Raw genomic sequence first — 24,460 nt, 5'->3', positions numbered from 1 at the left:
AATAAAGATATGTGCAACTTATTTGGATTTTACAAAAAAGTTAAGCTCTAGCGTTATGTCACTTAGTCCTAATACTCGGAGTATAAAAGATCGGTACTTACACATGTCTGAGTTTGCAGATGCCGACGCCAACATTTACCTCCATCCTCCCCACCACCACCAGGATGATCCCTGTCTATACCTCCCTGCGGGGTCGGCTACGCCCCTGCCTTCATCTTCAGGCAGGAAATGCAGAGTCTGTTACCCTCTAGACGGGAGCTACGGACGGGGCCTACGCCAAAGAACCTCTTAATATAATACTTGCTGGTCTGTTAATAAATGTGTTACTTCATCGTACTTCATCTGGCCTCCCAAGTCTTTCTGGTAGAACTATCTTTAAAATAGAATATCCTTTTTTGCAGAGTTCATGTTTTGCATATAAAAAATGCATAAATATGTACATGTTGAAATAAAATCCACACTGAAGTCAGTCTAATTAACATGTTTTTAATCACAAGGGTTGTTAAAAGAAAGTTGACAGATAAAATACACAAATCATTTCTGAGATAATTGGGATGGGATATGGAAATGGGATATACACTTGAGTGTGTCTCTCCGTCGTTACAAACACATGCATTAAATGCCTGAATTTTTACATAAGGCCACTGAAAATATTTAATATTCATCAGTTTGGCCTTGACAATAGTCATACATCAACATTAAGTGCTACAAAACATCTGAAATCAAATAGCAGAATTCTTAATTCTTAAATAGAATTCTTAAAATCGAACTAGGTTGCATTACCTCAATTACCACTCCAGTTTATTTTCTGTCATTTTGTGTATCACCTAAAGAAACAACCAAATAAATAAATAAATGTACAGAACACCAACATGACTAATTCAGGTTCTGAAAACGAGAAAAACTATACTCACAACTTTTGTCAATCTGTAGATTCCCATTAGAACACGACACGTCCACATATGCTCTCATCTCACTTCCAGTATTCCATCCATCTGCACAGTTAAGTCTATACTTGTCAGCATGTGGTATATAGACCCTTTCTGTAGGGAGCTTTAAATTGTACTTCTCAACTATGTCATTAACTTCACAAGGCCCTATGAAAGAGACAGCATCCAGTGAAAAATACTACAAAACAATTAGAAAAACAGAGATAATTCATTTGTAATTGAATGACTCACTCAGACATTTCGGAGGAGTCTCCCATTTTCCATCCACACACTTATAAGTTTCTTGTTGCTTGTCCAGCACATAGTAAGACTGGCAAGTGTAAGATACCTCTGTAATCACATTTTTTTCCGTCTTCGTGGTGATGCTGTAGTCTCCATGTTGAAGATGCGGAGGTGGTGGACAGATCTCACCTAAACATATAAAAATAAGTCTGTGTGCAGCCTTGACAACAAGTTTCTGTGCTTCTGAATTTTTCTGTGTTCGAAGCACGATCTCCGGTCTTTCTGTATGTGTGTGTTTGATTGCGCTTCATTAAGGCAGCACATTAATATAGAAACTGATTAAACTGACTGGAACTACATGAGCTTTACACGTTTTGCACACCTTCCAGCCAAACAGAATTAAGTATTCAGACAGACTATGTCATCATGGTATATAATGATAACTACCCCTGAAAATGCACTAGTGAATCATACTGAAATAAAGATTGTTGTCACGTGTGCGTGTAGATAGAATCTAAACAGAAACGCGTGACGCATAATGACTGATATACAGAAACTTTAATTAACACACGGAATATACACTACAAACGTTTATGACACCGAACAATGAACTGAGGGAACTAATGCTGTGTTCCAGGCAGGCTTTTGAGCCCGTAAGTCACAACTTCAAACCACGAGTCATGACTTTGTAGCGTTCCAGGCAAAGTCATGCCAAAATGCCCGAGTGCAAGGAATTGTGGTAGCTAGATGTAAACAAAGCATGGCGGACTGTACAGGGCTTATGCTCATTTACAATCATTTCTACCGCCAAAAGTGCTTAATTCTAGCTTATTTGAGGGAAATGGAGAAGAAAAAACAGTGCATAAGGCAAGAGAAGCTGTTATAAATTGTTTAACGTTATTTGTAAAATACTGTGTACGACTTCCATAAACACGGCTGCCATTGTTGTTTCACGGGCTATGTGACATCAGAGCTCGTAACTGGGAGTACATCGATCTAGTATGAGTTCACAGGTGGTAAGTCACAGGTTTGACTGCCGTTCCTTCTCTTTCACGGGTAGAAGGTTGGAAAAACACGGGTTGCCTGGAACGCGGCAAAAGGGCTTAAATACACAGAGGCTGTTAATCAAAGAAACAAGGAACAGGTGTGCTACAATCAGAAACCATCGAAACAAACTATAAACCAGGGTAAGTTTACACAATTATATGCTTAAAACGTATATTTTTTTTCTTTGAGTTTTCCGCATACAGACGACACCAATGTCAAAACGATGCCCATTCACACAGATCCACGCAAACGACTAAAAACGCTGTAAACTGCTGATAGGCCATTAGATGGCGATGTAACAATAGTGAAAGTGAAGTGACGTGTGGCCAAGTATAGTGACCCATACTTGGAATTTGTGCTCTGCATTTAACCCATCCAAGTGCACACACACAGTAGTGAACACACACCCACACCGTGAACACACACCCGGAGCAGTGGGCAACCATATTGCTGCGGTGCCCGGGGAGCAGTTGGGGGTTCCGTGCCTTGCTCAACGGTCTCACCTCAGTCGTGGTATTGAGGGTGGAGGAGGGCACTGGTTATTCACTTCCCCCACCAACAGTTCCTGCCGGACCTGAGACTCAAACCCGCAACCTTCCGGTTACAAGTCCGACTCTCTAGAACTACAGTCTAAACATGTAATACGCATGTGCATGACATCATCGTTTTCACATTTTTTTGTTCGTTTTGTTTGTTTTTGTTGTTTACATGGAGACCGTTTTCAAAAACTTGCACTTTGAAACCCGTTTTCAAAATTGTGCGTTTCCAGCACCCCAAAACTAGCCTAGAAATCTAGACGCACCTTAGCGGCAGCAAATCTAACTTGCAGCCAGGATAGTCTAGCAACTCTCCATAGACTTGCGAGCTGGAAAAAACAAACTCTGGTCAGGTCAATCACATTGTGTATAGAGTCGGTGGGCGAGCTTAACATAATGACGGCAGAGTTGCGGAGGTTCCGCGTGCTACTTGTAAACAAAGAAGCTGGCGAACGGCGGTCTTTCAAAGCGGCTTTGGCCGCGACTCTGGAAGACTTGGAGTTAAGCTTTTCTTTGAGAAAAGAACAAAGAACGGCACTGAAGTCATTCTTAAGAAAGGAAGACGTGTTCAGAGTTTTGCCGACCGGATACGGCGAAAGTTTAATCTACACTCTAAAAAAAAAAGGTTCTATATGGCACCAAAAATGGTTCTTGGCTCGTAATCATAGGGGAACCTTTTTTAGTGCTATATAGCACCAATTTTGGTGCTTCGTGGTTCTTCAGCGGTTCTTCAGAGGTGCTATATAGCACCTTAGTCAAAGAACCGGTGAAGAACCTCTAAAGAACCGCTGAAGAACCACTGAAGCACCAAAATTGGTGCTATATAGCACTAAAAAAGGTTCCCCAATGATTACGAGCCAAGAACCATTTTGGTGCCATATAGAACCTTTTTTTTTTGAGTGTATCAACTACCTCCGCTTCACGTTGCTGTGGTTGGTAGTAGCGCTATCAAATTGCTTGCAGAGGGAATTTGAAAGACAACCGTTTATCCCGCCCCTCGGATTGAGCCCTGACAATGGTGAGTTCCCAGAACCTTTTTTTTTTGAGTGTATCAACTACCTCCGCTTCACGTTGCTGTGGTTGGTAGTAGCGCTATCAAATTGCTTGCAGAGGGAATTTGAAAGACAACCGTTTATCCCGCCCCTCGGATTGAGCCCTGACAATGGTGAGTTCCCAGACCCAACATCTTGATGTGGGTCTGGCTTGTCAGGCTACCCCAAAACGCCATTTTCATGTAAATAATTGGCCAAACGCATTAGTTGAAAACTATGATGTCACGCAGGTGGTGGAGTAATAACTTATTTTAATGAATATGTTTGAGATCAAATTAATGCTAGATGCTTTGCTATAAATTACAGACATGGCATCTGTAAATTCTCATTTCAGATTCAATAGGCTCCTTCTTGCGTACTAGAGCACATACATGCGCACTCTTCACAAACGGTGCTTTAAATCTCTTGATATACTAAAATATGTAAATTACATTTGTATATATTGGAAATATAATATATAGATTGTGCTGAATGTCAGCTTGCTTATTTTACTTGAAGGATTAGTTCACTTTCAAATAAACATTTGCTAATAATTTACTCACCCCCATGTCATCCAAGATGTCCATGTATTTCTTTCTGCAGTCGAAAATAAATTAAGGTTTTGGATGAAAACAGTCCAGGGTTTTTCTCCATATAATGGACTTCAATGGGCCCCAAACGTTCAAGGTCCAAATGACAGTTTCAGTACCGCTTCAAAGGGCTTTAAATGATACCAAATAATGAATAAGTGTCTTATCTAGCGAAACGATCAGTTTCTGCGAGAAACCGAGCAGTATTTATGCTATTATTTTACCTCTTTTCAGACGAATGTTATCATCTCTGAGCTCAGCCATTACTTCCACTAAGTGAGGTCAAAATACGAGCGTGGTCATAGATATATCGATCGTAGATGCCTCATTCTATTGATCCGTACAAGCGCTAATGAGGTATCTACTTATACATCTATGACCACGGAAGTATTTTGACCTCACTTAGCGGAAGTTGTGGCGGAGCTCAGAGATGATCATGTTCGTCTGATAAGAGGCAAAATAATAGAATAAATACTGTTCCGTTTCTCACAGAAACTGATCGTTTCACTAGATAAGACCCTTATTCATTATCTGGTATCATTTAAAGCCCTTTGAAGCGGTACTGAAACTGTCATTTGGACCTTGAACCGTTTGGGGCCCATTGAAGTCCATTATATGGAGAAAAATCCTGGACTGTTTTCATCCAAAACCTTAATTTCTTTTCGACTGCAGAAAGAAAGACATGGACATCTTGGATGACATGGGGGTGAGTAAATTATCAGCAAAAGTTTATTTAAAAGTGAACTAATCCTTTAAGATTTATTAAGTCATGGAAACAAGAAACTATGCTACTTAGATCATAGCTACAGCCATACATCCATAGTCCACATTTGGGATTGATTGAACATTTGTTGGATTTTCTGCTGGGTAATTAAATGTGTATGCAATATTTTGTGGGGGACTCACTTTTGCAGACAAACGTTCCGTTCCATTTTCCATTTTGACACATCAAAACTCCTTTTGAAATTGTATTGTATGGTTCCTTGCACGTGTATGTCAGTATCTCAAAGTTGCTGTACACAGTTTTCTCATCTAACAGTGTCACAAATCGCAAGTTCCTTGTTGGTTGGGAACACTCAATTGTTCCTAGTGGAATAATTCAATGCAAAATACATGAAAAATACTTATTAAAAGTTAATTATAAAATTTCGAATGTTGATGGTTGTGTTCAGATGGTAGTAAATTAATACATTTCATTAATACTTTGATTCTGATTTATAGAAATGTTTCCAAATATAAACACAATAGTAGTTGATAGAATATGTCTGTACCTCCACACTGTGGATATGGGTAATTCCACCTCCCATCTGGCAGGCATTCAATTGCACGTTGGCCGTAAAACCTCATGTTGACATTAGTGCATTGAAAAACTAAGATATGCCCAGGTTTATAAGGTGAAATCATGCCTGGGTGTCCAAACAGAATTTTTACATTTCTCAGTTCTTGCTCCACACAGGTACCATCTGTATATAAGAAGAGAATTTTATTTTTGAATACTCAACAATATTAACATTAGTGTATTTAGTGTCTGTCTTACTTTTAATAAGAATAATATTTTTAATATAGGACACATACACTGATCAGGCATATGATGACCATTATGAAGTGAATAACATTGATTATCTCTTCATCACGGCACCTGTTAGTGGGTGGGATATATTAGGCAGCATGTGAACATTTTGTCCTCAAAGTTGATTTGTTAGAAGCAGGAAAAATGGGCAAGCGTAAGGATTTGATTAAGTTTGACAAGGGCCAAATTGTGATGGCTAGACAATCAGGGGTGAGAGCATCTCCAAAACTGCAGCTCTTGTGGGGTGTTCCTGGTCTGCAGTGGTCAATATCTATCAAAAGTGGTCCAAGGAAGGAACAGTGGTGAACTGGCCACATGGTCATGGGTGGCCAAGGCTCATTGATTCACGTGGGGAGTGGAGGCTAGCCCTTGTGGTCCGATCAAACTGACGAGCTACTGTAGCTCAAAATTCTCAAGAAGTTAATGTTGGCAAGTCACCAGAGGCAGTGTGATGCTTTGGGCAATGCTCTGCTGGAAAACTGCTCGGGTTATGTATATAAACCTTGTTCCCTGAGATAGGGAACGAGCACTGCATCGGAACGACGAATTTGGGGACACTCCCTAAGCAACAGCGTATCTGAAGTCTGAATGAAACCATGCCAATCCTGATTGGTGTTGCGTCATGACGTAGCTATGACGGCATACCCGGAAGATACATAAGGGGAGCCGGCGCATAGTAACGGCAGTTATCGCGATGAAGCATGCGCTCATCTATCTCAGGGAACAAGGGTTATATACATAACCCGAGCAGTTCCCTTTCGAGGGAACTCGCACTGCATCGGAACAACGAATTCGGGGAACGAGTACCCACTAGGCGACACCGAGGGTAGCGTCTGCCCTAGTGTGAAGCCGGAGACCGGGCACAGCTAGGACTGGAGCACCCTAGCGCCAGGCGTCGCAGGGAGTTGCAAACTATAAAATCTTATAAAAGTGTGTGGGGTAGCCCACCCGGCCGCCTCGCAGATGTCCTGCAAAGGGACCCCAGAAAGGAGGGCCACCGATGAGGCCATGCCCCTGGTGGAATGCGCCCTCACAGCCATAGGTGAAGGCAGATTGCGCACCTGGTAGGCCGTGGCTATTGCCTGGACAATCCAGTAACTGATAGTCTGGGTTGACACAGGCAGCTAATAGCTGCTCAGATTTCTTCCACTGTGCAGACTTCTCCAAATATATTTTAAGGGCTCTGACTGGGCTCCCTTCTTCCGCCGTCGCATGAGGCGGAGGATGAAATGCCTGAAGGACCAAAGGCCTGACCACACTAGATGGCTCCTTGGGCACGTAGCCCGCCCTAGGGTGTAAGATGGCTTTTACTCCGCCAGGGGCAAACTCCAGGCAAGTCGGCGTAAGCGCCAAGGCCTGAAGGTCCCCCACTCTCCTCAGAGAAGTGATGGCTAAGAGAAAGGCCATCTTAAGGGTCAGGTTCTTTGGGTCCGCCGACTCTAGCGGCTCGAAGGGGGCCTCAGCCAATCCTTCGAGAACCACTGCCAGATCCCAGGTTGGAACTCTGGAATGAGCCGCAGGCCTCATCCTCTGAGCCCCACGGAGGAACCGTACAACCAACTGGTGCTTACCCAAAGGCCCATCAACGGTGTGTGGAAAGCCCCAATGGCAGCCACATACACCTTGAGTGTGGACGGGGTAAGCCCTGCAGAGAAGCGAACTTGGAGGAACTCCAGCACTGAAGCCACTGGGCAGTTAACTGGGTCCACCTCACGCTCTCTACACCAAGGGGAAATTACATTCCACTTGAGGCTGTACAGTCTCCTCGTAGACGGAGCCCTGGAACTGAGCAAGGTCTCAACCACATCTGCCGGCAGGCCAGCCTCTAAGTACCTGACCCCCTCAGGGGCCAGACCCAAAGGTCCCACATCTCCGGCCGGGGGTGAAATATTGTGCCCGCCGCCTGAGACAGGAGATCCCTCCTCAGAGGGATCTGCCATGGAAGACCCGCCAGCAGAACTATGATGTCTGAGAACCAATCTCGAGTCGGCCAACGCGGCGCCACCAGAAGCAGGCTGGCGCCCTGTTGACGGACCCGCTCCAGGAATCCCGGGAGCAGAGCGATCGGGGGAAATGCGTACAGACGCAGCCTCGGCCACGTCTGAACCATAGCATCCAGGCCCAGCGGCCACAGTGGACAGTGGGTCGTCTCTCGAGACGCAAATAAATCCACTTCCACTGGGCCGAACCTCTCGCACATGGCCTCCACCACCTCTGGGTGGAGTCGCCACTCCCCGGGCCTCAGCCCCTGCCTCGACAGGATGTCTGCTCCCTGATTTTGGACCCCTGGGACATACATTGCCCTGATGGACAACAGTTTCCCTTGGGACCACAGGAGGATCTGATGCGCCAGTCTGCATAGAGGGCGCGACCTCAAACCCCCCTGCCGATTGAGGTATGCTACAACAGCCGTATTGTCTGTCCGTACCAGGACATGGTGACCGCAAAGGACCGGGAGAAAGCTCCTGAGAGCCTTGTAGACCGCCATCATCTCCAGGCAATTTATGTGCCAGGAGGAATGACGGCCCTCCCACAGGCCCCTCGCAAAGTGGCCGTCCATGACCGCGCCCCAACCAGTGAGGGAGGCGTCTGTTGGAACGGATTTCCAGCAAAAGGACGCTCCCAACACTGGCCCCTGGGACAGAAACCGTCTCGGTTACATATGGTAACCCTCGTTCCCTGAAGGAGGGAACGGAGACGTACGTCGGACGTACCGACGAATTGGGATCACTTCTGGGAGCCCCTATCAGCTTCGAGCTATCTAGAACCGGCCAATGAACAATTGGCGTGCGAGATTTGCATCTCGCGCTCCGCCCCGCGCCGCGGGTATAAACAGGAAGCGAGAGCGAATGCACGCTGTTTTTCACTGAGGAGCCACACGTAGTGGCTCGACCTGCAGTGATGGTACAGCAACTGTGGCGACGGGACGTACGTCTCCGTTCCCTCCTTCAGGGAACGAGGGTTACCATACGTAACCGAGACGTTCCCATTCAGTCGGTCACGTTCGACGTACGTCGGACGTACCGACGAATTGGGATCCCCTATGGAAAACGCCATAGTTACTACCACTTCCAGCGCCCAGCGATGAGCCCCACAGACCCCGATCTGATGCGGGTGGGTAGGTTCACGCAGGGAGAGTCAAAGCTGCTGTTCCGCAAGACCCACTCAGCTGACTGTATTGGATAACGCTGGGAAAGCGTGCCTGTGAAGGCAGCTGCGGAAGCCACATCATGCCCAGAGGGAGTTAACATGTGGAGAATACACGTATGGGCTGGCCGTGGGCAGCACAACATACGGAAGTCTCAGGGGTGGCCCCGGCCAATTAGGAGGGAGACAACACGTACCTGAGACGGCAGAGGAGCTCTGCCGAGGGAAAGACACGGGCTCGCCGTAGGGAGCCGTACCGTGGAAGAATACACATATGGGACCGCCGTGGGGGTCACTACATACGGAACCCAGCCTAACACAAGTTCCACCAATGCATACGAGTGTTAGACCTGGCGTCGAACGCTCCGCCACGTCCGACTGCCGCGGGTTGCGGAGGACTCAACAGGGTTCGCCGTTCCGGGGAACTCGACTGGAGCAGAATAAGCGCACGCATCCGTACCATAGGGGAGGGAATGGCGCAGCAAGCCGACACTAGAACGGGTACTTCGGTGTTACTGACTATGGGAAGTGAGCACACAGGAAGACACCGGCTCTACACGGAGGCTATAGAATCTAGCGAACGTGTTAGGTGTCGCCCAGCCCGCAGCTCTACAAATATCTGTCAGCGAGGCGCCACGAACCAGCGCCCAGGAAGAGGCAACACCCCTAGTGGAGTGGGCTCTTAACCCGAGCGGGCAGGGCACGTCTTGGGACTGATAAGCCAAGACGATGGCATCCACTATCCAGTGGGCCATCCTCTGCTTGGAGACAGCCTTTCCCTTCTGCTGTCCTCCGTAACAGACGAAGAGCTGCTCTGAGGTCCTGAAGCTTTGCGTTCTATCCACGTAAGTCCGGAGAGCACGGACGGGACAGAGAAAAGCTAGGGCTGGGTCTGCCTCCTCCGAAGGCAGCGCTTGCAGGCTCACCACTTGGTCCCGGAAGGGAGTAGTGGGAACCTTGGGCACATATCCAGGCCGGGGTCTCATGATCACATGAAAGTTACCGGGCCCGAATTCCAGGCACGATTTGTCGACCGAAAATGCCTGCAGGTCCCCTACCCTCTTGATGGAGGCCAACGCAGTCAGGAGTATTGTCTTTAACGACAGAACTTTCAACTCAGCTGACTGCAGAGGCTCAAAAGGTTCTCTCTGTAGCGCAGTTAGCACCAGAGTTAAGTCCCAAGAGGGTATGGAGGGAGGACGAGGTGGATTTAGTCTCCTCGCTCCCCTAAGGAACCTGACGATCAGATCGTGCTTACCTAGAGATTTTGCATCTACGAGCTCATGATTAGCGGCGATAGCGGCGACATAGACTTTGAGGGTGGAGGGAGACAGCCTTCCCTCCAACCCATCCTGTAGAAAGGTAAGCACAGATGCGACCGAACATCTTCGGGGGTCTTCTCGGCGAGAAGAGCACCAATCGACGAACAGGTTCCACTTCAACGCATAGAGGCGCCTCGTAGAGGGGGCTCTAGCGGAAGTAATGGTGTCAACTACCGCTTGCGGTAGGTCACCTAGAACCTCCGCGTCCCGTCCAGGGACCAAACATGGAGTTTCCAGAGGTCCGGACGCGGGTGCCATAGGGTGCCCCGTCTCTGAGTCAGGAGGTCCTGTCTCAGAGGAATGGGCCAGGGAGGTGCTGTCGCAAGGAGCACTAGTTCCGGGAACCAAGTCCGGTTGGGCCAATACGGAGCGACCAACAGGACCTGCTCCTCGTCCTCCCTGACTTTGCACAGAGTCTGCGCAAGAAGGCTCACTGGGAGAAACGCATACTTGCGTTCTTCCCGGGGCCAGCTGTGGGCCAGGGCATCCGACCCGAGGGTCCCCTCGGTCAAGGAATAAAACCGCTGACAGTGGGTCGTCTCTGGGGAGGCAAACAGGTCTACCTGTGCGGCCCCGAAACGACTCCAGATTAGCTGGACTGCCTGGGGATGGAGTCGCCATTCTCCCGGAAGTACCTGCTGACGTGACAGCTCGTCGGCCGCACGATTGAGCAGGCCCGGAATGTGAACGGCACGAAGCGACCTCAGATGCTTCTGACTCCATAAGAGGAGATGGCGGGCGAGTTGCGACATGCGACGGGAGCGTAGACCACCCTGTTTGTTGATGTACGCTACGGCCGCAGTGTTGTCCGTCCGGACCAGAACGTGCTTGCCTCTGAGCGGCACTTTGAAGCGGCTGAGTGCAAGACGAACTGCTAACAACTCGAGGCAATTGATATGCCATTGCAGTTGAGGCCCCGTCCACAGACCCGAAACTGCAAGCCCGTTGTACGTGGCACCCCAACCCGTGGATGAGGCATCCGTGGAGACAACGGAGTGCCTGGACACTTGTTCTAGGGGAACTCCCGCCCGGAGAAACAGAGGGTCCGACCACGGGCCGAAGGTTTGGCGGCACCTCGGAGTCACTTGGACGCGGAGGGAACCGCTGTGCCACGCCCATCTCGGGACTCGATCGTGTAGCCAGCGTTGAAGCGGTCTCATATGAAGCAATCCGAGCGGCGTTACTGCGGCTGCGGATGCCATATGCCCCAGGAGCCTCTGAAAATGTTTCAGTGGAACCGCTGTCCTGCCTCTGAACGAATTCAGGCAGTTCAACACCGACTGGACGCGCTCCTCTGTGAGGCGCGCAGTCATGGCGACCGAGTCTATCTCCATACCGAGAAAAGAGATCCTCTGCGTGGGGCAGAGTTTGCTCTTCTCCCAGTTGACCCGAAGTCCCAACTGGCTGAGGTGACTGAGCACCTTGTCCCTGTGTTCGCACAACTGCTCTCGCGACTGGGCAAGAATCAGCCAGTCGTCGAGGTAGTTGAGGATGCGAACGCCATGCTCTCTCATGGGAGCAATGGCCGCCTCCGCAACCTTCGTAAAGACGCGGGGCGACAGGGACAGGCCGAAGGGTAAGACGCGGTACTGATATGCCCGTCCCTCGAACGCGAAGCGCAGAAAGGGCCGGTGTCGAGGGAGAATCGAGACATGAAAGTACGCGTCCTTCAGGTCGATCGCTGCAAACCAATATCGGGACAGGCCGAAGGGTAAGACGCGGTACTGATATGCCCGTCCCTCGAACGCGAAGCGCAGAAAGGGCCGGTGTCGAGGGAGAATCGAGACATGAAAGTACGCGTCCTTCAGGTCGATCGCTGCAAACCAATCTCGGGGACGGATGCACCTGAAGATGCGCTTCTGCGTTAACATCGTGAACGGCAGCCTGTGAAGGGACCGGTTCAGGAATCGCAGGTCCAAGATCGGTCGTAACCCGCCGCCTTTCTTGGGTACAATGAAGTACGGGCTGTAGAACCCGGACCTCATATCGGCTTGAGGGACCGGCTCTATCGCGTCCTTCGCCAGTAGGACAGCGATTTCCGCCCTGAGCACGGGGGCGTTCGCCTCCACTACAGTCGTGAAGTGAACGCCCCTGAACTTGGGGGGACGCCGGGCGAACTGAATCGCATAGCCGAGTCTGATGGTACGGATGAGCCACCGAGACGGGCTGGGAAGCGCTAGCCAGGCTCCCAGACTCCGAGCAAGGGGGACCATCGGCACCACAGACGTACCCGCAGCGGGGCAGCGAGGCGGAACGCAGGGATCCGGCTCGGACGGCATGGGAGTGGCCCGAAGCGGGATCTGAGTGTGCTGTGCAACACTTACCTGCATCCGCGGAGGGGACGTGCGAGTGTGGGGAGGCCGCTTGTGTGCGTCCCGACAGCCGGCGTCCCCTGCTGGCGAAGGGAGAGGTACTTGAGGGTGGCTAGGCATGGGAGCGTCGACCACCGCCAAGCGCGCTCTCTTGGCACCCAGAGATATTGGAAACTGCTCTTTTATTGATGTTTTGGGTGCCGCTGGCACTGGGACCAGCGGCGGAACAGACAAACAAAAGATTTTCCCCCGGCCCTCCTCCGGGGGAAGGAGTGGTGCTGCAGCCATCTCCCTCAGAGCAGTTTCCTCCATCTCTGGGCGGCCCGTCTCAGGGTCGCTTGCGACGACGCTTGCCACCTGGCTTGGCAGCGGCCTGAGCGGGCTGGACATCCTTCCCACGGCCGGCCCCATGCCGTCGGCTGGTGGAAGGCTGCTGCGGTGCCTTGGCGGGGGCGGAGGCGGCGGCGGGTGGACGTCCTCGGCGACGAGTAGTCGGAGGCGCTGCCGCCGGCGGCGGGGTGGAGGCAGCAGCGGGCCGCCGGGGCAGGATGTGCTTGATCGCCTCCGTCTGCTTCTGGGCGGCCGAGAACTGTTGGGCGAAGCTCTCGACCGCGTCGCCGAATAACCCAGCTGACGAGATGGGGGAGTCCAGGAACCGATATTTATCGGTCTCCCTCATGTCAGCCAGGTTTAGCCAGAGATGACGCTCCTGGACCACAAGCGTGGACATCGCCTGACCGATGGCACGGGCGGTGACTTTCGTCGCCCAGAGGGCGAGGTCCGTCGCCATCCGGAGCTCCCGGAGGAGCTCTGGGTCAGGCCTACCCTCGTGCATGTCAAGGAGTGCTTGGGCCTGGTGGACCTGAAGCAACGCCATGCCATGCAAGGCGGACGCAGCCTGTCCGCAAGCCTTGTAAGCCTTCCCAGTCAGACTGGAAGAGAACTTACAGGCCCGGGACGGGAGACGTGGGTCACCGCGCCAGTTAGAGGCGGTCGCCGGACACAGTTGCATCGCGACGGCGCGCTCCACTGGCGGGATTCCCACGTAACCCTTGGCTGGCCCGCCGTCGAGGGTAGTGAGGGGGGAGGAGTCACTCGGTCGGTTTCTGGCAGAAAAAGGTGCCGTCCACGACCTCGTGAGCTCCTCATGCACCTCTGGGAAGAAAGGTGTCGGGGCGGGACGCTGAGAACCAGCGTGACCCACCCCGAGGAACCAATCGTCCAACCTAGAGGGTTCGGGACACGGTGGAGGGTTCCACTCGAGCCCAACCCTTTCGGCGGCCCGGGAAAGCATAGCAGCCATCTCAGGGTCCGGGGCAGCCGTTGCCACTCTCCCAGAGGGAGGCAGTACAGCTGACCCTTCATCCTCCGAGGACTGAAACTCCCCCTCCGATGCAGCGATCGACATCTGTTCGTCCGCTGGAGCTCCAAAAGTCACCACTGGTCTCCCGTGGGAGGGTCCAGCGGGTTCTCTTGGAGGCTCTACCGGCTGCGGAGCTGAGGGTTTAGGGGCCTGCGGAGGGTTGCTCGGCGGGTTTGCCCTAAACGTAATCCTCAGATCACCCTGGCCATCCAAAGAAGCAGGTCCGCCCGGGTTAGGGGCTGCCCTGGTTCGTGGGATGGGTAAGGGGACTCCCCCAGCCCGGAGGTAGGAGAGTCTCGATCTTAGCTCCGAGATAGTCATGTTCCCGCAGTGGGAACATGAACTATCCACAAACGCCGCCTCAGCGTGCTGTGTGCCCAAACACGTGAGACAGCGATTGTGACCGTCAGCAGGGGACAGGGAACGACCGCATCCAGAAACGCACGGGTGGTAAGACATCCTGAAAAGGACGGCACGTCACCCGTGAACTCTTTTGTGAGGAAACGCTCTGTGCTGAAGCACTCAGGGGGAAACGCGACAGCGCACGGGATTGTTGTGCAGCCCGTGCCTGTACTCAAAACAGGAAAAACGCCCAACCAGACCAACAATTGCTCGTTGCTGTGAAAACAGCACTTTTTCTCTGTTTGCAGAGGCAGCCGATGAGTCAGCGCGGGTCCCGCTGAAGTGTGCCGTTCCTCCAACACTCGTTTCCTCTGGATTCTCCGGTAAGTGTTTACTCTTGCTGATAGCAGCGATAAACTCAAGCAATGCGTTGAGAGTCGTCTTCATCTGCCGTGTTGCTCCGAAGTGAATGACAGCGTGCATTCGCTCTCGCTTCCTGTTTATACCCGCGGCGCGAGGCGGAGCGCGAGATGCAAATCTCGCACGCCAATTGTTCATTGGCCGGTTCTCGATAGCTCGAAGCTGATAGGGGCTCCCAGAAGGGATCCCAATTCGTCGGTACGTCCGACGTACGTCGAACGTGACCGACTGAATGGGAACAAGGTTTCTTCCATATGACTAGGGAACGAAGGCATGCGTGCGTTACCCTGATCATACGGAAAGGATTCCATCTGGGGGAAAACCCCTTGGTTTTCAGCCACCACTGTAGGGATCTCATGTGCAGCAGGCCAAAAAGGTATCACGTTGGACGCTGCTGACATGTGACCCAGCACCTTCTGGAAGTGCCTCACAGTGATGCTGTGGCATGGCCTTAACCCTGAGACCATCGCCAGTGTGGCCTCGACTCGCGCGGAAGACAATTGTGCCCGCATCGATGTCGAATCTCACACGATTCCCAGGAACGTAGTTCTCTGGGACGGCGTCAACACGCTTTTTTTTTGTGTTGGGTCTCAGCCCCAAGCACTTTATGTGGGCCAGAACGACATCTCGTTGCCGAACTGCCATATCGTACGACTGGGCCAGTATGAGCCAATCGTCGATATAATTCAGTACATGGATGCCCTGGAGTCAGAATGGAGCCAGAGCTGCATCCATGCACTTTGTGAATGTGCGTGGGGAAAGCGCTAGATCGAAGGGAAGCACTCGATATTGGTACGCCTCGCCCCCCAAAGCGAACCTCAAGAACTTCCTGTGACACGGAAGGATGGATATATGGACGTATGCGTCCTTCAGATCTATCGTGACGAACCAGTCCTCGGACTGGATCTGACTCACGATGGTGGGATTGGTGAGCATTTTGAACCTGAACCTCCTCAGAGATTGATTCAAATACCTCAGATCTAGAATAGGACGCAACCCTCCATCCTTTTTTGGAACTATAAAGTACCGGCTGTAGAACCCAGACTCCCTCTCTGGCGGAGGAACATGCTCTATGGAACATGCTCTATGATTACCACATCGATTTCCACAGAGTGCCGCGGAGGAAGCAACCTCGGTTGCCCCTGCGCGGGGGTGACCGCTCTTTGAATGCCCGCCGAAGCTAGGACTTCTTCCCAGCAGCCTTCCTAGCCTGAAGGACGTTCCTCAGATTGTCCTTAGGTGCGGAAGACTGCTGGTGCGAACGCCGCCTCTGTTGCCAAGCTCCCGGAGGAGGGGCTCGAGAGGCGACGCTCTGCTTTTGCACCTGTCGGTGCGAGGAGCTGGTGGACGGCTGAGGCTGCCCGCTGGAGGCAGCCTTCCCCTTAGAGCGACGAGGGAGGTACTGGTGGAAGGCTGCTGACTGCTTCCTCGCCTCCTGGAACCTGTCGACGACGGTGTTAACGGCGTCACCGAACAGGCCAGAAGGCGAGATCGGGGAGTCTAGGAGGAAGGTTTTATCCTTCTCCATCATCCCCGATAGATTAAGCCAAAGATGTCTCTCCACAGTCACCATCGAGGCCATGGAGCGGCCCACAGCACGGCCGTCTCCTTGGTGATGCGGAGAAACAAGTCAGCAGCCTTCCGGAGTTCCAGCACATCCTCCGGAGAGGGATCCACACCCTCGTCTAGCTCTTTGAGGAGGTCAGCCTGGTAGGCCTGCAAGATGGATAAAGTATGCAGTGAACTACCAGCCCGCCCAGCCACCATATAAGCTCTGCCCACCAAGGCTGAGGTGTCCCTGCAGGGCTTGGTGGGCAGTACCAGGGCTTTGAGCGACGACGCTGATTCGGGGGAAAGATAGCTCGCGAGAGCATCTTCCACCCACGGCATCGTCCCATACCCAGCCTGACATGCCCCCAGTACGTTGGAATAGTCCAACACTGGTGGATTGGAAACACGTGCTGAGTATGGCTGTTTCCAAGACTTGCACAACTCATTGTGCAAGTCAGGGAAAAAAGGCAAGCCCCGGCGAGGTGTTTGAGCCCGGCGTGTGAGAAAGCGGTCATCCAGCCTGCTTGGTGGCTGGATTTCCTGACTGTCTTGTGGCCAATCGATGTTAAGCTTGGCCACAGCACGGGTTAACCCCTCAACCAGCTCCTCTTGGGCGGGTGGGTGAAGTAGCGACTCACTTGGTGCTTCACCACCCGCCCCGATGTCCACCTCATCTGGTTCCTCGGAACCGGAGAGAATGAACATCAGATTCTCCACCCCGGGAGAAGAAGCCACAGCGCGGGCTTCCACACGGGGAGGGAGAATCTCGGAATCGTCAGATGAGGAGTGGGAAAGTGCCTCGGCAGTCCCAAACCTATCTGACAGATACCTCTGTGAGCCCAAGGATCTGCGACGCCGAGCCGCCTCAGCGACTGCGGGTCCATAACCAGAGGGCTCATGAGGCTGGCCGACCTCATCGAACACGGCCAGCCGAGAGCGCAAGAGTCTGAGTGTGAGCCGCTCACAGTGCTCGAGAGCCGCCCTAGCGTGCTGCACACCCAGACACTGCACACAAAGCGAGTGTGTGCCCGAGCCCGACATGTAACAGGGACACAGATGCACACACTGCTTAAACTCTCTCACTTTTTCAGTCACCATTTCACACACACTTTCACTTTTTGACAAACAACAATAAATAAACAGACAGTTTCACAGAGAGCGCTATGCTGAAGAGCGATAACTGCCGTTACTATGCGCCGGCTCCCCTTATGTATCTTCCGGGTATGCCGTCATAGCTACGTCATGACGCAACACCAATCAGGATTGGCATGGTTTTATTCAGACTTCAGATACGCTGTTGCTTAGGGAGTGTCCCCAAATTCGTTGTTCCGATGCAGTGCGAGTTCCCTCGAAAGGGAACCTTGGACTCCAAAATCGTCAGATCTCAATCCAATCGAGCATCTGTGGGATGTGCTGAACAAACAAGTCCGATCCATGCAGGCCCCACATCGTAACTTACAGGACTTAAAGGATCTGCTGCTAACAAATTGGTGCCAGATACCACCGCACAGCTTCAGCAGTCTTCAGGAACTAATCAGGGCCGTTAGCAAAAGGGGGACCAACACAATATTAGGTCATAATGTTATGCCTGATCGGTGTATATAAGTTATTTAACTATGGCCTGGAGATGGTTTATCAAATCATCTTATCAGTTTTTCATTTAAAAAGTATGTATTCATAAGTTTATAATACAGTTAAACCAAAACAACAAAACAACAAGTTGTAACTTTCCAGTGCAGGTCTGTATGTCTGTCCATTGACCCTTGGAATCACAAGTGATTTGGACAAGCTCCTCTGGTTCAAATCCAGGATGACATTTATATTCTATTATTGAAGAGATTTTGTACTTTTTTTTCTGACCTCTCACAATCTGTGCATTTGGGATTTTTGGTTGGGCACACATCATTTCTAGAAAACAAACATCCACATAATCATAGATTTATATATTACGTGATTTTGTGAGTAGGAATGATTTTAAAACTCTACAGCAGAACATACCAACACACAGTGGTTTTGGTGTCCATCCATCTTGTGTGCATGTGGCCTCTTCTGCCATATGATCATATCCAGTCTCACAATTGTACGATTTTTTTACATTCACATTCAGATCTCCATGGAAGTAAAATTCGGGTAGAAACACATGCTGGTTGCGTGGAACTTCACATCTAAACTCTGAAAACAGATTCACATTCTTTTGATAATACACAATGAATTCAGCATCAAAACACAAATTTCAGAGTGTTTCTCTACATTTTTACCCTCACAAGTTGGCTTGTAATCCCACTTCCCATTATTTGTGCATGTAAATATTTTGCGGTTGTAAAAGTCACGGTTTTTGACACGGCAGTTCATTTGCACCGTTTCTCCAGCTTTGAAAATAGTTTTTCCCTCTGGTATGGTTTTTTCTGCTCCAGATTTGGTCGTGTCAAGCTGACAAGTTACTGTAAGACACAATAATGCAAAACTAGGTTTAGAAAAAGGTCAGGGTTTGCGCTGGTGCAAGCTGTTAGTAAATCTGGACCCAAGTATTGTATGTTAAAAATCGTTGTCAAACTCTAATTCGATTTTGCCAACTGTTTCATGAATATTGCATTCAGACATACTACCATCTGATATACTGCTTGGTGCATGTTCTGATTGTATTCATACCGCACACATGCATACTAATAGATCATACTTTATTAATGGTCAAAAGGTATGTTTGTCATCAAATGCTTTTGGCTTCTAAAAAACAAAAGAGAAAAGAAATTAGGAAAAAAAAGCATGTGCATTTTATATTTTGTTTACAGAAAATACTACATACTACCAGTTTTGTATAGCAAAAAGTGTCTAGGTGTTATAAGCAGGGGTGCACATAACTTTTTTTGGTTTTGTTCTCAAGGGAGCACCTGGAGATGCTGCTTGGTACTCACACTTATCGCGGCACACTTATCCTACAAGCTGTTCCCATTCCGTTTGAATTTTTCTGGATTCAGTTTTTTTGCATTACATTTTTTGGACTCCATTTTAATGGTTAAATAAAATTTTAATAATCAAAAAGCACATTTGCACATAAAATGGACCTTCACGAAAACTCTCCTCCAGATTCACAAACGCTTCGTATACCACAGATTCGGTAGTTAAACGTGTGTATATTAATGAATTCCAAACATTCGTAAATAGGGCACACGTGCACGCTCAATCATAATTAGCATAATCCCCGCCCATGAGTTACAACTGCAAATGACGTGGCCAGGATTGCAGTGGAATCTTCTGGAATTCTTTCTCAGGTTTGATTCAAGTATTTTGCATAAATGCAAAATACCTTCGTTCATCAAATTAAGATATTTTTGATGAAATCCGAGAGCTCTCAGGCCCCTCCATAGACAGCAATTCTATGGAAAACACTTTCAAGGCCCAGAAAGTTAGGCTAGTAAAGACATTGTTAAAATCTTCCATGTAACTCCAGTGGTTCAAACTTAATTACATGAAGCGATGAGAATACTTTTTGTGCGCAAGAACAAACAAAAATAATGACTTTATTCAACAATTTTGTTCTAGCCTGTGTCCTTCTTCTACGCAGTTTCCGATGTAAATAGAGTGCAGCTCCTGCGTCATCATCACACGCATGCATCGTGGTTCTCATGTGAACAGTATTGACTGCCGTAGATCTCGAAATTGCTGCACTGTTTACAACGGAAACGGTGTAGGAGACTGAGACAGGCTAGAACGAATTTGTTGAATAAAGTTGTTATTTGTGTTTGTTTTTGTGCACAAAAAGTATTCTCATCGCTTCATAAAATTAATGTTGAACCACTGGAGTCACATGGACGATTTTAACGAATTCTTTCCTACCTTTCTGGCCCTAGAAAGTGGTAATTAAATTGCTGTCTATGGAGGGGTCAGAGAGCTCTCGGATTTCATCGAAAAAAATCTTAATTTGTGTTCCAAAGATGAACGGAGATATCAAACATTATGTCAAACAACGTGCTGCATAATGAGCTGATTTTTTTATGTATTATTCCTTAAAAAAAATTTTTGATAATAATTAGGGCCCAAGCCCTGAAAGGGCGCAGAGCCCTATTGTTCTTCCTCAGATTATTCTTTGTTTTTTTTTTTTTTTTTATTTTTTTTTTCGACTTCTCGGGTACTTTTGGGGCACTTAACATGCTCGAAAACTCTTGAAACTTCGCACAGGCGTCGGAATGCGCGGCCATCAGAGCCGGGCTGAAGCTGGTACCCGGGCGTGGCAGGGGGGCTCGACAGCGCCCCCTAAAGTGGGGTCTGAAAACTTGGTCCATATATCAAACACACTTGCACGTACATGTTTGAAACTTGGTACACATATAGACCTCATCGGGCCGAACAACTTTCGTGCTCTAAGTTATGCGTCAGCCCTACAGGAAGTGAGCTATTATGGGTTGTTCGGAAAACGCATGCTCTGGAATTTAATATACTCCTCCGAGGCCATTGTTTCGATCATTGCCAAACTCGGTCAGCATTAAGTGAACATATCCAGGATGCTAAATTGCGAGCGGATTTTTGATATCTCGAAAAGTCTGGCCGTGGCGATGCAACGAATTTATGGCGAGAAAAGGGAAACAGGAAGTGTGTTTTAACTTGTGCAAATATTGACTGATTTGGATGAAACTTCAGCTGTGTGTTCGTTGTAAGAGGCCGATCACATGGATATGACTTTTGTGAGTCAAAGTTATAGCGCCACCAACTGGCAGCAGGAAGTGTGTCACTTTCAAAAATGCTTTGAATCACCATCTTATTTTCACCAGATTTATTTCAAACTTCATCAGTATAATGTGAAAACATGACAGATAGAGACGTATGAAATGGATTCCTGAAATTTCAAATACTGTTGCCATGGCAACGTGTCAAAGTTTAATAATCTTTTGGCTGTTCTGAGGCTCTTAGCATGCTTGAAATTGCTTGAAACTGCTTGAAACTCAACACACACATCAGAGATGTCAGTCAGTACACATGGGCAAAGCCTCAGAAACGGGCGGGGATGAGGGGCTCTCTAGCGCCACCTTTTGACAAAAGTGAAGGGCTTCGTTTCATCTACAATCACCAAACTCAGTATATATATTGACCTCATCGAGCCGGACAACTTTCTAATTTACAGTCATTAGCTCTGACCAACAGGAAGTCAGATATTTTGGTTTGAAGGTGAACTTTTGGTTAAATCGGGGTCTGAGTTTTTACGTTCTCCTCGTAGGCGATTTATTCAATCTCCACCAAACTCGGTCAACATGAAACAAAGATACTGAAGATGCTAAAATGTGAACGGATATTGGATACCTCAAACGGTGTTTCCATGGCAAGGAATTAAATAAGGACAAAAAAGGGGAACAGAAATTCTCTGTGTCTGCTGCTCTCCCCTCAATGAACACAAGATGGCAGCATTGTATTAGTTTTGAAGCAGGATAAAAAAAAACTTGTTTCTCTCTCTCTCTCTCTCTCTCTCTCTCTCTTGTTTGTGATTTATGAGGACACAAATTTGTATAATGACATGGGTATTACACTGGTATTACAACGTGTATGTGTGTGTGTTTAAAAACATACTAAAACAATGTTTTATTAAAATGTAACCAAATAGCTTTAAAATAATCATACTATTTTTCAGATCAATATATTTATTTTATTTAATATATTTCTTCTGAATATTTATTCTCTGTCTGCCCTCCCCTCACTAAAAGGTAGCAGTGTTGTTCTGAGGCTCTTAGCATGCTTGAAATTGCTTGAAACTGCTTGAAACTCAACACACACATCAGAGATGTCAGTCAGTACACATGGACAAAGCCTCAGAAACGGGTGGGGATGAGGGGCTCTATAGCGCCACCTTTTGACAAAAGTGAAGGGCTTCGTTTCATCTACAATCACCAAACTCAGTATATATATTGACCTCATCGAGCCGGACAACTTTCTAATTTACAGTCATTAGCTCCGACCAACAGGAAGTCAGATATTTTGGTTTGAACGTGAATATTGGTATAATTCAGGCTCTGAGTTTTTACGTTCTCCTCGTAGGCGATTTATTCAATCTCCACCAAACTCGGTCAACATGAAACAAAGATACGGAAGATGCTAAAATGCGAACGGATTTTGGATATCTCAAACGGTGTTGCCATGCCGAGGGATTAAATAAGGACAAAAAAGGGGAATGTGTGCTGCCCTTCCCTCAATGAACACACGATGGCAGCAGTGTCTTAGTTTTGAAGCAGGATAAAAAAAAACCTTCTCTCTCTCTCTCTCTCTCTCTCTCTCTCTCTCTCTCTCTCTCTCTCTCTCTCTCTCTCTCTCTGTGTGTGTGTGTGTGTGTGTGTGTGTGTGTGTGTGTGTGTGTGTGTGTGTGTGTGTGTGTGTGTGTGTGTGTGTGTGTGTGTGTGTGTGTGCTTCTGTGATTTCTGAGGACATACATTTGTAGACATTTCATGTGTCCCCGTACATATATTGTTCTCTTCGAGCCGGACAACTTTCTAATTTAACTAATCTAATTTAACTAATTTAAAACTTTCTAATTTTAAATAAAAACGTCATGTGCTGTGTTTGCCAAGATCACGTATGATGCATATGCAGGGTATATGCAGGAATCCTGAAGTAAATTTTAATACCTTTTTAAGACTTTTTTAAGACCTTCTCAAAATATTTAAAGACCTCATCGGCGATGAGAACTACTGTTGAGCAATAAAATAAAAATATATAATCATAAGCTATAACAAAAATATATATTAAATTAGGTGAGTGGATAGTTAAAAAAATTTGCAATTACAAAAAGTAATTCTTGAAAAAACATCTCTGGACTAATTTTATAAAATCTAAAAATGTTAATGAAAAGGTACAAATTACTTTGTGTTCTTATTAAATACATTTATAAAAAAAACAATTTATATTTAATTTATATATGAATGTAAATAATTATATGGGCCTACACAAATAATATAACATTTCAAGATTTATAGTTTATTGTAAACGTAATGTACAGCTCTGTAAAGGGGCAACAAATATATGATAGATACGTGAGAACAAGATTTTTTTTAATCATCTTTAAGTGCACAAAACTATGAAAATATATGAAAGCGCGGCACAATGTGCTTATGCGCATCCCGGGTGCAGAATGATGCGCTTAAAGCAACATGGAGTCAGAGGGCGCAGTGCACCGCGAGTGCACATTAAAAAGTTCACGGCATAAAGAGACGATGAGCGTTGAGCGCACAAATCCTAGTCTACTATGTATATCGGTCGGTTTCTTCACAGTTTTAAATTCCGGTTATTGTGCGTGTGATGCCTTGTGTTGTCACCCGGGTAGGGAGCACAACATCGTTCAGAAACCGCTAGATAAACTCCAGGAAGATAAATTATTTTATCTACATATCAAGTATTATAACGGGAATATATCATCTTGGAGTGAGCTTTACCGAGCAGCTGACTGACTGTAACCAAACACGACGCGCAGTTTGAATGCTGAACGGAGAATGATGGACAGCTACAGCGGAGGAAAGACATTCAGCTATGGAATGGCTTTAGATGACTTTGTACTAGCAAATCATAAAATACTAATAATGATTGCTGAAAGATCATGTGACAATATATATTTCTGATGATTATTTAATTACCACGACATGCCTAATCTGAGCAAGTGACTGCCTGTCTTGAGTTTTGTCGACAGACGGAGGTGGCACGAAATGTGACGGAGGCGGCTGCTATGCAGGAAAAACCATAGAAAAACCCTGCGGTCATTGTTTAAACTCATCCTACTCCAACCAGGAGTCCGCAAATTTACATTTCCCCATTTCGGAGTCTGTTTCGCAACGTGTGGAGGGCGACACATCACCTAACTGCGCATTTCGCAAAATACGTGACATCACCCATAGACGGTGTGCGCGCCCGAGCTGATCTCACTGACATATCACTATTCAGACAGGACTAGTTTTTGTAAATTATATTTGAGTTACAATTCTCATCACCCAACATCTGTGATTTCAAATATATTCAAAATAATGTTTTCGGAGAGTGAAGTAAAAAAAACTTTCTCCCACCATTTAGATTTTATTTTTTTTTGTTGT

The 24,460-nt window shown here is 48.0% G+C and overlaps 1 protein-coding gene across 1 annotated transcript in view; it reads right to left on the bottom strand.

Moving 5' to 3' along the window:
• Positions 1-471: 471 nt before the first annotated feature.
• Positions 472-24,460, bottom strand: part of cfhl3 (complement factor H like 3) — a 36,117-nt gene continuing 12,128 nt past the window's right edge. The window contains exons 6-15 of the mRNA XM_079807068.1: positions 18,662-18,844; positions 18,402-18,575; positions 18,121-18,311; positions 16,452-17,315; positions 15,266-15,422; positions 5,648-5,839; positions 5,283-5,462; positions 1,182-1,361; positions 915-1,097; positions 472-827 (exon numbers count right to left, since the gene is read on the bottom strand). Of these exons, the coding sequence (XP_079663194.1) occupies positions 802-827; positions 915-1,097; positions 1,182-1,361; positions 5,283-5,462; positions 5,648-5,839; positions 15,266-15,422; positions 16,452-17,315; positions 18,121-18,311; positions 18,402-18,575; positions 18,662-18,844 (2,330 nt within the window). The 3' untranslated portion in view covers positions 472-801. The remainder of the gene's footprint in view (positions 828-914; positions 1,098-1,181; positions 1,362-5,282; positions 5,463-5,647; positions 5,840-15,265; positions 15,423-16,451; positions 17,316-18,120; positions 18,312-18,401; positions 18,576-18,661; positions 18,845-24,460) is intronic.

The sequence above is a fragment of the Gobio gobio genome (genome assembly GCF_949357685.1).
Source record: "Gobio gobio genome assembly, chromosome: 24".
In the NCBI taxonomy this organism is placed as follows: domain Eukaryota; kingdom Metazoa; phylum Chordata; class Actinopteri; order Cypriniformes; family Gobionidae; genus Gobio; species Gobio gobio.
Note: the sequence above shows the minus strand (reverse complement) of the source record. Positions and strands in the feature narration are given on the sequence as shown.